At 39.5% G+C, this 14,712-nt stretch overlaps 1 protein-coding gene across 1 annotated transcript in view; it reads left to right on the top strand.

Moving 5' to 3' along the window:
* The first annotated feature begins 1,534 nt into the window (after positions 1-1,534).
* The window catches only part of STK32A (serine/threonine kinase 32A), a 252,339-nt gene continuing 239,161 nt past the window's right edge, over positions 1,535-14,712 (top strand). The window contains exons 1-2 of the mRNA XM_006893734.1: positions 1,535-1,584; positions 2,641-2,792. Of these exons, the coding sequence (XP_006893796.1) occupies positions 2,674-2,792 (119 nt within the window). The 5' untranslated portion in view covers positions 1,535-1,584; positions 2,641-2,673. The remainder of the gene's footprint in view (positions 1,585-2,640; positions 2,793-14,712) is intronic.

Raw genomic sequence — 14,712 nt, 5'->3', positions numbered from 1 at the left:
TGGGAAGATACTTCCCCTCTTACTCCTCTGGAGCAGCCATTTAGATTAGAAGCTCACACCTTTGGGTTGACTGAACAACTCCTTGCCACTAAGCCACCAGAACTACTATATTTCCCATCAATGCCACTCCTAGATCTATGTCTTAGAGATTTGAAAGCAGTGCTGTAAACACCAGTGTTCATAGTAAATAGTAGCACTATTTACAGTAGCCAACAAGTAAAAATAACCACAATGTTAATCAGTAGATGAATGGATAAAAAATATATATAATATTTGACATAGAATGAAATCATATGTATGTATAAGAGAAATGCAGTTCTGATACATGGATGAAGCTTGAAAACATTATGCTGAATAATCATATCACAAAGGGATAAATGTTTGTGATGCAGCATGTATGAAGTATATAAAATAGACACATGTGTGCTGTTATTATCATTGTGTACCGTGAAGTCAGAACTTGACCCACAGCCAACAACCCTCTGGTGGGTTTTCAGAGGCAATTAATTTCACGGGAGGAGATTGCCCAACCTTCTCCTGAAGAGCAGCTGGTGGAGTCAGACCGTGTGCCTCTGGGATTGCAGCACAGCTTCTTGCCAGTAGGCAACCAGAGCTTCCAGACAAATGCATGTTGTTGCTGTTGTTCACTGCTGTTGAGTCGTAGGTGACTCATAGTGACCCTATGAACAAAAGTCCTCAACATTTTTGACTTTCATCCTTTCTGGAGGCAAGCTATTATGAAAGTGGATGTCACTCCTGCTTCCAAGCTTGTTTTAATTGGGGAGCTCCATCAAACACTGTCCGCCACGGGTAACCATTAATAAAAGAAAAAGGCACAGAAACAAAAATCTGTTCATGATTGTCAGAGTACAAAGGGAGGAAGAAAGGTAGAGTCATTGCTTGGACAGCATTGAGTTTATGTCTATGGTGGATAGAAATTTGGCAACAGTCACTGGTGATGGTTGCACAACCTGATTAATGTAATTGATATCCCTATATTATTCTTATTAAAACATTGAATGGTCAAAAGTTATACTTTATACATATTTACAACAATTTTTAAAAACAAAAAAATAGGTTTTCAGTTGAGTCATATTCACACATGCTGCATCTTTGTTTTAGTCTCTGTGCTCAGAGATGCTGACCCTGTCTATATAGTCCATATCCCATTTCATGGCTCTTAAAGCTCCACACCGTCTCTTAACATTCAGCAGTTATAATTTTCTATTGGTTTCTGTAACTATTTAATGCGTGAGTCTGTGGGGTTTTTTTTATGGACTGTCACGAGAATGAATATATGCTTCCTAAAGACAAACATTCTGTTTTTGCTCTTTCTTTAGCACCAAGTTTTATGATTAGTATATAATTACGTCCAACTAATCTTGATTGAGATCAATTGGCATTTTTAAGGTAGTCTTGAATACTGTTTTAAGAAAGACACTTCAAGTTACCCAGACTTCACCACTTATTTATTAGCTACCAAGGAAAAAAATGTTGTACTCACAATATACTTCTGTTTGTTTTACAGTCAACTTCGACCACTTTGAAATTTTGCGAGCCATTGGGAAAGGCAGTTTTGGGAAGGTGAGAAATGAAATGATGAAACACTAGCGGGGCTGTGTAGCTGAGGGAAGAGAGAGTTCAAGAATGTTCAGATTATTGAGTTACTGGAATCTCAAAGAGAGCTAATGCAGAGATGATGTTTTTGTAATGGGTTTTTATAACATTTTCACCACAATTTGAGAAAACTGTGTGACAAGCAGCTACATAATGAACATTTACTGTGCTCCCAATGATCTCAATAAAATCTATTCTGTTTACTCTCATTAGAGTTTGAGACTTTTCCCTCTACTCCAAAGGAAAATAATGTTACAGAATCAGTGTTCCAAATTACATCAGGCAAATCTCTAGTAACGGTTATCTTGTCAGTGTAACTGTTGGTTCTCATGTGGGAAGATGCCACCTGATTTCTCTCTTTCCTGCAACTCATTTATATACTGTTTTCATCTTTAAAACCCTACTATGAAATAATACACACATTCAGACTGATTTATTATCAGAACCTTCTAGGTTCAGACCCTTATTAATTTCTCAATGGGGACATGCTCCAAGGAAAAACAGTATTTCATATTTCATATTGAGCTTGCTTCTGAAAACTCAACTACTGTCTACTGTATCAGATAACCAATGGGCCTCTTGAATGCCTAAAACATACATCATATTTAATATGTTCCTAGTGTTTAAAGCCCTTTTTTTGTTTTGTTACATATGGTTGTAAGTGGAAATTCCTCACATAGTTATTAGCTTCACAAATTAGCTATGCCCATTTCAGTCATTGAAAGCAGGATTTTGGATTCCATTTGTTATTGGAAGGCTCCTGAAGTCAAGATATTTTCTCCAGAATGGTGTCTGTTTTAAAAAATGACAAACAAACTTTTGTGAGGGAGTGGGGATTCAAGATTGACCAGGTATAAGGGAAGAGAATTCTTTTTGTCTTTAAATCAGAGCTAATTGGTGACTTTAACTGTAAAGATTTTGCAAAGTTAAAGCACTTGAGTCATGCCAGAGAACAAGCTTGTTCCCTCATGACATCTCCTGTCATCACCCAGTCCACATTCTCATGCTGGTTTGCACCATCAGGTCTGCATTGTCCAGAAGAATGACACCAAGAAGATGTACGCAATGAAGTACATGAACAAACAGAAGTGTGTGGAGCGCAACGAAGTGAGGAATGTCTTCAAGGAGCTCCAGATCATGCAGGGCCTGGAGCATCCTTTCCTGGTTAACTTGTGGTAAGTGCTTTCACTACCGTCTTCGGTCTCATTCCCAAGTACTTTCACATAAAGGGATTCTGATTCCTAAGTGCTCCTCAGTAAAATCTTCCTTCGGCTCTTCTTGGTTTTTCGTTCTTCTCAGTTACTTTGGCTTTATTATGAAGCAACGTTTGCTTTATTGAAAGCGATACACACTCCTTAGGTCAGTTGGAATAATTCCTTTTGGTCTCAGCCCAGATATTTTGCTATGGAATTATGGTGCAATATAGGCTCGTTTGGGTGTCATTAGAGTATTTTCCTCATTAACTGTGGGGGCAGGTTTCCTAGGTGCAATATGGGATCTTTCTGGCGGAGATGAGGCTGATCTCTTGAATTTGTGTGTAGTACATTCCCTTTAAAATAATTGGCAACAAAAGTGGTTCCTTTGCAGCTTGTTTCTCAAGCACACTGAGAGAGTTACACTGTCAGCCCAAAGAGGTTCCTCTGTCAGTTTGAATTCATCTGCCAATAGGCAATCTCCCATGAAAACACACCAGAAAATCGGCTTTAATTCAGTTCTGACTTGATGGCAATACATTTGAGTGTATTTCTAGAAGCTGACCACCGCATCTTTCTCCCTTAGGAAGGTTGGTGGTTTTGAATTGCCCACTTTCTGGTTAACAGCTTAGCACTTAACCACTGTTCCCACCAAGTGTCTTGCAGAAGGCATAGATGTGATTCTTCTTAGCTAATAGACTTGAATGAACTACAGTTAACTTGCTCTGCATCAGAGAGCTGGACAATGATTAGGGATGAGAGAAGGAGAATTGATGCCTTTGAGCTGTGGTGCTGGAGAAGAGTGTTGAATATATTATGGACTGCTAGGAGAACAAACAGGTTCATCCTGGAACAGGTAAAACTAGGCTGCCCCTTGGAGGCAAAGATTCTGAAGCTTCGTCTGACATACTTTGAACATATTGCAACTAGGGACCAGTCCTTAGAGAGGGATGTCATGCTTGGGAGCATGGAGGGACAGTGCAGGAGAGAAAGACCCTCAAGGAGATGGATTGATTTAGTGACTAGGGTGATGGGCATAGGCGTGTTGGAGATTGGCACAGGATAGAGAAGGGTTTAGGGTTGTTGTATGTAAATAGGGTCACTGTGAGTCTCAGCAACTTGACAGCACATAGCAACAACAGAGTTAACTCATGTCAATGGCAAGGAATTAAGTGACTGATCCACTCTGTATGTCATTACCATATGGCACCGTTTAGAAAATGGTGAAGACACTCTCAGTATCTTTTACCTCCTTTTTGTCTTTTCTTGTGTGTGGAGGTCTTTAAGGTGTCGCCTCCATTTTTCTCTATATTTTGATGCATCCATTATGCTGGGAGCCAGTTCTTAAAGTCAATTCAGTGTAACAGTTATTTAAATATGCATGGCAAGTAGGCAGTCCTTACCAGCAAAGGCGGGGGTGGGGGAGTTGGCTTTTCTTCAGAGATTGTTAATAGAAAAATAATAGAGATTTCACTGTGCATTTAAGGTGATCCCTCTGGAGCAATAGAGAGGATTAAAATCCATCTCCCTCTATCTTTAATTAACACAGCTCACTTAATATACAATTTGCTCAAAGCCTCTACACCACAGTTGAAAGGAAGATGGTCGTTTCATGTGACTTAGAAAATAGGACTATTATAGTTTATGCACTACTCCAACGTGGCGGAGTCTAATTTTGGCTCAGGCTCGATGGATCCAATCAGTATTTTAGAGAAGCCTATTCAAAATGCTGTCACTTAAAGAGTTAAAATGGATGCAGCTCGCTCTTCCCCATCTGAGCAATCATCAAATTGCCTTTTCTGCTCTCTCTCCTCTCTCAACTTCGAGAGTGACAAGGTGCTGTCACTTCACTTTGTTCAAAGTCACATTTTCTCCCATCTTTAGAAGTTCAGCCAACTAATCTTCTCCTTTTAAAAACAGTATCCTTGAAAAGGATGTACTTCACTTTTTTCCCCCCTTCCATGCTTGTCTCCTATTGTTAAGTGGATAAAGTTGATTTTGTTCTATGCTTATTTAAAATCTTAAAAAGGTGTTGTGAGGCTTTTTGGCTGGCCAAAGTTTAGAGGTTTTGCTCTTTGCTAACTTGGTATCATTCAGAGAGCATTCTGTTCCATATGCACTGAGGGAGCAGGTACAGAATTTGTAGCCTATTTCCCTCACTGAATCTCATACTTAAACACTGAATTTACATTATATACTTGAGCATGCTGTCAGGTGGTACCAATCCTTGGGAAAAGACATTATGCTGGAAAAAGAGGAGAGACAAAGAAAGAGAGGATGACCCTCAATGATGTGGATTGACACAGTGACTGCAGTAATGGGCTTAAAATGAAGTGTGGTGGAGATCATAATGATGGTGCAGGACAGGGCAAGGTTCTGAGATGTTGTTTGCAGTGTCACTGTGAGTTATAGACAACTGGATGACACCTAACAACAGCACTGGTGGATTGGGGAAAGGCACGTCTCTTTGGGAGATACTAACATCTTATTCAGTAATGGAAACTGGGAGGTTGAATGGTCTGAAGTGAAGCTAAGAATATTTTAGTTTTTCACACCTTGTGAGCAGTAATGTTATACGGGTGAATGAATCTGACTTCTACCCACTTTATAAAGGGGCACTAATGTTGTTGTGTTGTTGTTATGTGCTGTTGAGTCCACTATGAGTCATAGTGACCCTTTGCACGATAGCTCTGAGCCCTGCTGTATTCTAAGCCAATCTCACTGTCTCTGACCCTCACTTACCCCAGTTATTGTGTCAAGCCATATCATCTGGGGTCTCCCTCTCCTGTGCTGTCCCTCCACACGTCCAAGCATGATATCCTTCTCCAAGGACTGGTCTCTCCTAGCAACATATCCAAAGTATGTAAGACAGAGAGAGCCTCTAAGGAGCAGCTTGATTTCATCCTCACCAAGATTTATCTGTTATTTCTTTTGGCAATTCTTTCATTGTACCATACAAATAGCTACAAAGTCAGCCATACCAATCAACATGCACTTATTTTTACCAATCACTGGATGCTATGTTTGTTACAAGACTCACAGATTTTACTTACAGTTGTGGTATTTATTAGGGAAATAGGTTGGAGAGCCTTATAAGTAAAATATATCTCACAATGCAAGTCCACGTTTAGTTAAGCAGTCTTAAGCCAGATTAATAAGGCATAATTCCTAAATTAGTGAAAGTCCCAGTTCAGCAACACAAATGCAAGAAGGCCCTGGTTTCCTCAAGTATCCAGCAAATTTTATCTCAGAGCAGTTATAAGTCAACTTTTTCTTCAGACATCCAGCAAGTAAAACCTTTAACTATGGGCTTTATCTCAGAACAGTTACAATTCAGCTTTTCCTTCAATCACCTAGTAAGCAAAACTTTTAACTGTGCCCTTTATTTTCAGTATTTCTCTGGTTACATCTTGCTACAATATCTTCACAACAGTGCCACAATCTCTTTACAGCAGTACCACAGTTTTTTTCACCCTCTCTTTACCACCATCATCCATCCTCTTCTCTTGTTGTTGTTGTTGTTAAGTGCTGTCGAGTCATACATAGGCAACTCATAGCAACTCTATGAACGAAAGACCTGTTATACACTTGAATAACTTTCTTCCTTTCTCCAGGTTCATAGGGTTTCTGGAGGCAAACTATTTCAGAAGTGGATGCCACTCTTGCTTCCAGGCTTGTTTTAATTGTGGAGCTCCACCAAACACTGTCCACCATGGGTAACCGTTATCACATTTGACACATCAGTGTCACAGTGTTTAGCTTCACAGCAACCACGAGTTACCTCTGTACTGCAAGTGGACAGGCCAGGGCTGTAATACCTAGAGATGTTGGACTAAAACCAATTAAAAACAGGCCTGAGGGCCACGGATTAAAGTCATCCACCTTTGGCTTGGTGGCATCACTTTCTGTCCACTAGGCCAACTGATACTGTGTGGAAATCACTCTTTTATATTGGCCCCACAGCTGTTGCTGATTTGCAAGACCATGTGCCCACCGTTAAGGCAACTGGAGATTAACACAATGACTAGAAAAGTTCACAGTAAGGCAACTGGAGACCAACAAAATGGCTTAAAAAAGTGATAAAAATCTTCAGATTTTCATTTTATAGGTACTTTTTCCTTTAGTTACTATAGTATAGTAAAAGAAAGTAAATATCTCCACAACTATTAAGCATCTTACAATACAGACAGCTGTGTCACCAACAGATTGGAAGAGATCAATGTTTGTTCCCAATCCCAAGAAAGGTGGTCCACTGGAATGTGGAAACCACTCAACAATATCATTAATATCACATGCAAGCAAAATATAGGTGAAGATCATTCAAAAATGGCTAGAATAGTATATAGATAGGGAACTGCCAGAAGTTCAAGCAGGATTTAGAAGAGGCTGTGGCACCAGGGATATTGCTGATGTCAGATGGATCCAGTCTGAAAGTAAAAAGTACCAGAGGAATGTCTATTTGTGCTTTATTGACTGGGCAAAGTCATTTAACTGTGTGAATCAAAACAAGTTATGGCTGACATTGAGAGGGATGGGAGACCCAGAGCACTTAATTGTGTGCTCATGCAAAACCATACCTACTAGGAGGCTGTTGTGCGAACAGAACAAGAGTACAGTACGTCGGCTGAAAAAATTAAGAAGGGAACGTGTCAGGGTTGTGTTCTTTCTCCATACCTATTTAATCGGTATGCTGGATAAATTATTCAAGAAGCTAGATTCTATGAAGAGGAATGTATCATCAGGATCAGAGGAAAACTAATTAATAACCTGTGTTATGCAGGTGGCATAACCGTGCTTGTTGAAAGTGAGGAGGACTTGAAGCACTTGTTGGAGAAGATCAAGGAATGCAGCCCTTAGTATGAATTGCATCATAATGTCAAGAAAAGAAAGATTATTACCACTGGACCTACAGGCAACATCACAACAGAAGGAGTAGAGATTTAAGCTGTCAATCATTTAACCTTATTTGGATCCACAATTAACACCTTTGGTATCAGCAGTTAGGAAATAAGGAGATACATTACACTGGGGAAATCTATAGTTATGGACCTCTCCAAATTATGGAAGAGTAATAATATCAATATGAGAACTAAGGTGCCATAGATTTTGGCCATAGTATTTCTGGTTACTTGCTATATAACTGAGAGCTGGACAATGAATAAGGATGACGGAAGAAGAATTGATGCCTTTGAGCTGTGGTGTTGGAGAAGAGCACTGAACATCCCATAGACAGTCAAGAGAGCAAACAAACATGTCATGGAGAGTGTGCCGGCAGAATGTACTTTAGGCAAGAATGATGAGTCTTTGCCTTACTTACTTTGGGCATGTTGCTAGGAGAGGCTATTCCTTGAAGAAGAACATTAATTCTTGGAAGGGTGGAGAGTTGGTGAAGGAGAGGAACCCTTGACCAGATGTACTAATGTGACTGCTGCAATCAGCTCTAGTGTGTCAGCAAGTGTGAAGATGGCACAGGATAGAACAGGGTTCAGATCTGTTGTTCATAGGGTTGCTGTGAGTCATTCTTGACTTGAAGGCCCCTCACAACAATACTTCTGGTAGTGGGATTGTATTTATACGGTACCATTCTAAGACACAAGCTAGAGTTCATGTATATAATTGACAGTGCTCTTTTTTATAAGTGCGATGAGATAAAGTACTATGACCAACACACCGTGTCTTACAAATGCTGCTGCTTTGTAGTTTTTGCTCCATTAAGATACAGCAGCTTAAACACACACACTTATCACTGATGGAACCACACTAACACCTAAGACACATTTGAATGGCTCTTGGCCTCAAGGAATCATGGGCACGGGTTTTGTGTGTCTCTCTACACAAGAGCACATCTGTGCATGAATGGCTGGAAAACCCTCAGTGTCATTGTTGATGAATTTCCTTCATTCCAGAATCATAGTTGGTTTGTGTTTTTGTCATGTTAATGTCTTTATAGAAGAGTCTCTGTTGATTATCCTTGATCCTGGGAAGTCTTATTCTTTGGGAACACTTCTTAGGAAAATTAGCTCCTAAAGCTTTAGGATGTAAAGATAAATGTTATAGTTAAACCCAGGACACAAACATCTTGAACAAAATATACCCAGAATCTTTAGGCTTTTCTGCTTATTTGTAGAAGGGTAGGGAAATAAAAGCAAAATAAATGTTAAACTTGCAGAGAATTAGTTGAAAACACCTCTGTGTCAGCTTAATTCTCTTTGCTCTTTATCTTTCTCTCCCTGGCAGTGCCTCTCTGTCTTTCTCTCCCTCCACTCTCTCTCCCACTTGCCCAGCTACGTGGTGTTCAGAGCTATGACTCATGATAATCAATAAGGACACACGCAGTTAAGTAATTGCCCCCAACCCCCCAAGCTGGCATCCATTTCTAAGCATGATGTCTTTTTTCCAGACGCTGGCTTCTCCTGATAATGGCTTGACACAGCACCTGTGATCATGGGCTTAAGCATAGGAAAGATGGTGAGAATGGCAGAAGTTCATTCTGTGGGACTTAGGGTCACTGTCGGTTTGAGTTCACTCAATTGCCATTCAACAGCAGTAACAAGCTGTCCTTGCTGCTGGGATCTCAAACTGAGCTTTCCTTGAGGGCAAAACTGCGTGGCTGGTTTGATGATTTGAATGAAACTCGAATGGCATTTATGCCTATGTCAACAATCAGAATGGAATTAGGACCCTAGTAGAGACTTCACCTCTCTGCAAACTGTGTGCTGCAGATTTTAAGCTCTAATACAGAAGTGCAATATGATTAATAACATCTATTCTTTCTTTTAACTCCTGGCCTCTTTTTGTCATCTACTGCAATGCTATGTTTTTGTTGCTGTTGTTGTTATATGCCCTCCAGTTAGAGAGACCCCAATAAACAACAGGTCAGACCTTGCCCTGATATCTGATATGTTCAAGCACATTGTTATAGTCATTTTACCAATCCATAGTGTAGAGAGTCTTCTTGCCTTTCTCTGACCTTCCAACTTTCACAACAGGATGTCTTTTCCAAAGACGAGTCCCTCCTGACAACATGGTATGGTGTGGGGGCCTCTTAATATTTGTTCAGTTATTTTCTTAACCATAATGTCCTAATCTCTGGGGATTATGTCATTGTTAAAATATTCTAGATATTATTGTTCTGACAGGAGTCCAGAACTAAGGTAGCATAGTGGAGTGGATTTGAGGGGAGGGTGTGAATAACAATGAAAGATTTTTTTTCTTTTCTTTTTCAAAGAGAAAAGCTAATTGGTGAGGAGGGGTAGGCAGGGAGAAAAATGCAACAATGAATGAATGGAAATCCAAAATCTCTGTAAACTTTCATTAAAATCAATTAAAAAAATAAAAAAAAATTCTGGCTATCAGACTGAGGGGGAAAAAAGCTTGATTAATTTTACAACTGATTTTACACTAGTACTGAAGAATTTGTGTGTGGATGGATGTAAGGATAAACAAAAAGACAGATAGGCACAGATATTTTTAGTTGTTATGTGCCACCAAGTGTTCTGGGATTCCCATTCTTCTCAGAGTCAGCCACAGTTTGTTATGATCCACACAGTCAAACACCTTTGCATAATCAATGAAACAGAGATAGACATTCCACTGGTACTCCATGCTTTCAGCCAAGATCCATCTAACATCAGCTACATTATCCCTAGTACCACGACCCCTTCTAAACCCAGCCTGGACTTCCGGCAGTTCTCTGCTGATGTGCTGTTCCAATTGTTTTTGGATAATCTTCAGCAGAATCTTACTTGCATGTGAAATCAACGATATTGTTTTATAGTTTTCACACTCTGTTGGGTTACCTTCTTGGAATGGGAACAAATATAGACCTCTTCCAATCAGTTGGCCAAGTGGTTGTTCTCCAGATTTATTGACACAACTTGGTGTGCATGTCCAGGGCAGCCTCTGTTAGCTGAAATATGTCCATTGGTATAACATCTATTCCTGGGGACTTATTTTTTGCTATTTCCTTCAAAGCAACTTGAACTTCTTCCTTCATCACCACAGCTTACAGCCTATGAAAATCTGCTGGAGAATCAGCTGAGTTTGTTCCAGACTGACAGCAACAAGAAGAAGATGTGTGATAAGATTATTAATCTGCTTTCTGCAGTCAACTGAAAAAGAATGTTGTTGTTATGTGCCATGAAGTCAACTATGACTCATAGCTACCCTTTGGACCCTGCCTTATCCTGAACCAATCTCACCATCTCTGACACACCTGACTCTATTGCCACTTTCACTATTTCAATATATCTCATTCAGGGTATTCCTCCCTTGCTCTGACCCTTCACTCTTCCAAACATGATGTCCTCCTCCAAAGGCTGATCTCTCCTGGCAACATTCTGGCAGTCTGTGAGATGGAGTTCCAAAATCCTACTCTCCAAGGAGCAACTTGATGTTACACTCTCCAGGACAAACTCATTTGTTCTCTTAGCAGTATACAGTATGTTCAATATTCTTCTTCAGCATCACAATTCTAAGGCATCTATTCTTCTTCTATCATTCTTAGTCAATGTCCAGCTCTCAGATGTATAACAAGCAAATGAGAAGACCACGGCCTGAATCAGGCAAACCTTAGTCTCTAGACTGACATCTTTGCTCTTTAGCACTCTTGAGATGTCCTTGACAGCCAACTTTCCTAAAGCACTTGCCTTTTGAGTTCCTCACTGCTGGTGCTAAAAGTGTTAACTGTGGACCCCAGTAAGATGAAATTGTTAACAACCTCAATCTTTTCTCCATCCATCATGATGCTGCCAATTTGTCTGATGGTGAAAATCTTTGTCTTCTTTATATTGAGACACAATCCATATTGAAGACTGAAGTCCTTGACCTTCTGCAGCAAATACTTCAAGTCCTCCTCCATTTTGGCAATCATGGTTGTGTCATCTACATAATGAATAGCTCCAATCCTGATACCACCTTCTTCTTCATAAAAGCCAGCCTCCCAGATGATCTGTTCTACATATAGACTGAAACTGTATGGAGAAAGAATACATCCTTTTTTGAATTTTTTTAAAAATTTTATTATTTTTTTGTGTGAGTGTACCATCAAATCAGATCTGACTGGTACAGGAGGAGACTGTCCCTCCTTTCCCGGCAGAGCATCTGGTGGATTTGAACCGTGAGCCTCTGGGATTGTAGTTGCAGCTCTTTGCCACTAGACCACCAGAGCTCCCCTAAGAATACATCTTTGATGCAACTCCTGTCTTGAGTTTGAACCATGAAGGGTTCCCTTGCTCTGTTCATACAGTAGCTTCCTGGTCTAGGTCTAGGTATTCTGGGATTTCCATTCTTCCCAATGTTAGCCACAATTTGTTGTTATCCACATAGTCAAATTCCTTTGGATAGAAAATAAAACACAAATAGATATCCTTTTGGTACTCTGTGCTTTCACCCAGGATTCATCTGACATCAGCAATGAAATTTTTTCTCTTTTATTAATATTTCAAGTTAAACTACCAACTTCCTCTCTTGTGTTATTGTATTGCACAATCATTGCAAATGCATTTATAAAAGTATAAATGGCAACTATACTCCTGGATCTCACCTGATTTGCTACATAGGGTCCAAATTAACTACAACTGTGGAAAGAATCACTGGAGAAGGTCAATATCAGCAGTCAGGACAAGACCAAGGATTGACTATGGAAAAGACAATCAACTACTCATATACAAGCTCAAACTGAAATAAAAAAAAGGAAAACAAGTAAACAAGAACCAAAATGTAATATTGACTCTATCCCATCTGAATTTAAAAACCATTTCAAAAATAAGTTTGAGGCACTGAACACTAATAAACAAACACCAGATGAGTTATGGGGTGATTCAAAGATATCATACTTGAGGAAAGCAAAAGATCATTACAAAACCATGGGAGAAAGAAAAGACAAAATTGGATGTCAGATGAGACTCCGAAAAATACACTAGTACAAGGTGCACCTAATCCAGGCCATAGTCTTCACAATCACTTCTTATACTTCAGAGAGATGGACAATAACTAAGGATGACAGAAGGGAAAAAAATTGATGCTTTCAAGTCGTGGTGCTGGAGAAGAGTCATGAACATACCATGGACTGCCAAGAAAACAGATCTGTCTTGGAGAGGGTGAAACTAAGTCTCTCCTTAGAGGCAAGGATTTTGAAGCTCTGTCTAACATACCTTAGGCATGTGGCCAGAATAGGAAGGACATCATGCTTATAAGGGTGGAGGGACAGTGAGGGAGAGGAACACCCTGGATGAGATGGACTAACACAGTAAGTGCAGCTGTGGAAGTTTGTGTATCAGGATTAGTGAGACTGGCTCAGGACAGGGCAGGGTTCAGAGCTGGGTTGCTACGGGTTGCAGGTGACTCAATGACACATAACAACAACATTGAGAGACCAAAACAAAGGGAAGAAACACTGAAGTAAGGAGATGAACAGAAGATTTCAAAGGGCAGCTCTGGGAAACAAAGAAGAGCATTGTAACAAAATCTGCAAAAAGCAGAATTTAACAAGCCATCATATAAGAACGTGCTCGACATTTTTCAAGTTGAATGAACCAAAGAACAAATTCAAGCCCAGATACAGAGTCACTTTACCAAAAAGAATCGGTTCAGCAGAACCATTTCAGGAAATAGCATATGGTGAAGAACCAATAGTAATGAAGAAAGAAATTGAAACTGCTCTAAAACATTGTCAAAAAATAAGGCTCAAGGTTTCAATGGAGTACCAATTGACATATTTTAACAGAGGGAGCCCTGGGCATGCTCACTAGTCTACGTCAAGAAGTTTGGAAGATAACTACGTGGTCAACTGACTGAAAGAGATCCATATTTCTTCCTAGTCTAAAAAAAAGGTGATTCAATAAATGTAGAATTTATCAAGCAATATCTTTAATATAATATGCAGGTAAAATCTTGCTAAAAATTATTCTAAAATGGCTACATTGGCAGGGAGCTGTCAGAAGTCCAAGCTGGATTCAGAAGAGGCTATGGCTCAAGGGATATTATTACTGATGTCAGATGTGTTTTGGCTGAAAGCAGAGAATACCAGAAAGATGTTTATCTGAATTTTATTGTCTAAAAAAAGACTTATTACTGTATGTTATAAATTTTGTCTAACATTGAGAAGAATAGGAAACCCAGAACACTTAATTGTGCTTATGTGAAACTTGGGCATATATAAAAAAAAGCTATTGTCTGAACAGAACAAGAGAATATTACAGTTTAAAATCAGAAAACATATATGTCAGGGTTGTATCCTGTTACCATAGTTTTTCAATCTGTATGCTGGGCAAGTAATTCAAGATGCTGGACCATATGAAGAGGATTGCGACATCAGAATCAGAGGAAGAATCATCAATAACATGCAATATGCAGATGACAAAACTTTGTAAAAACAAGGAGGACTTGAAGCACTTGCTGCAAGGAGATCAGACACTGCAGCCTTCAATATTAATTATATCTCAACATCAAGAAAACAAAATTCCTCACCATTGAATCAAAACAAAATCCCAATACATGGAGAGAAGACAGAAGTTGACAATTATTTCATTTTATTTGGATCCCAAATCAGCACCCAGTATAATAGCAGTTAAGAAGAAAAAAAATGGGTTGCATTGGGAAAATCTGTTCAGTTGCTGGCTATGCATCTAAAACTTGAACCAATGATAAGGATGACAGAATAATTGATGCTTTTAAATCGTGATATCAGAGAAGCTCCTGAAAATCCTATGGGCTATCAAAAGAGCAAACAAATCAGTCTTGAAGGATGTGCAACCACGGTGTTTCTTACATGTATTGGGTGGATTGTTAGAAGCGGCCAGTTCTTGGAAAAGGACCCACTCCTCAAGGTGGAGGGTCTTCATAAGGGAAGAATAGAAGCTCAATAAAATAGATTGATACAGTGACTGTAACGGTGGGCTTA

Source organism: Elephantulus edwardii, unplaced genomic scaffold (genome assembly GCF_000299155.1).
Source record: "Elephantulus edwardii isolate Elephantulus edwardi_28Jun2011 unplaced genomic scaffold, EleEdw1.0 scaffold00130, whole genome shotgun sequence".
In the NCBI taxonomy this organism is placed as follows: domain Eukaryota; kingdom Metazoa; phylum Chordata; class Mammalia; order Macroscelidea; family Macroscelididae; genus Elephantulus; species Elephantulus edwardii.
The sequence above is the reverse complement of the archived record's forward strand: the minus strand, read 5'-3'. Positions and strand labels throughout refer to the sequence as shown.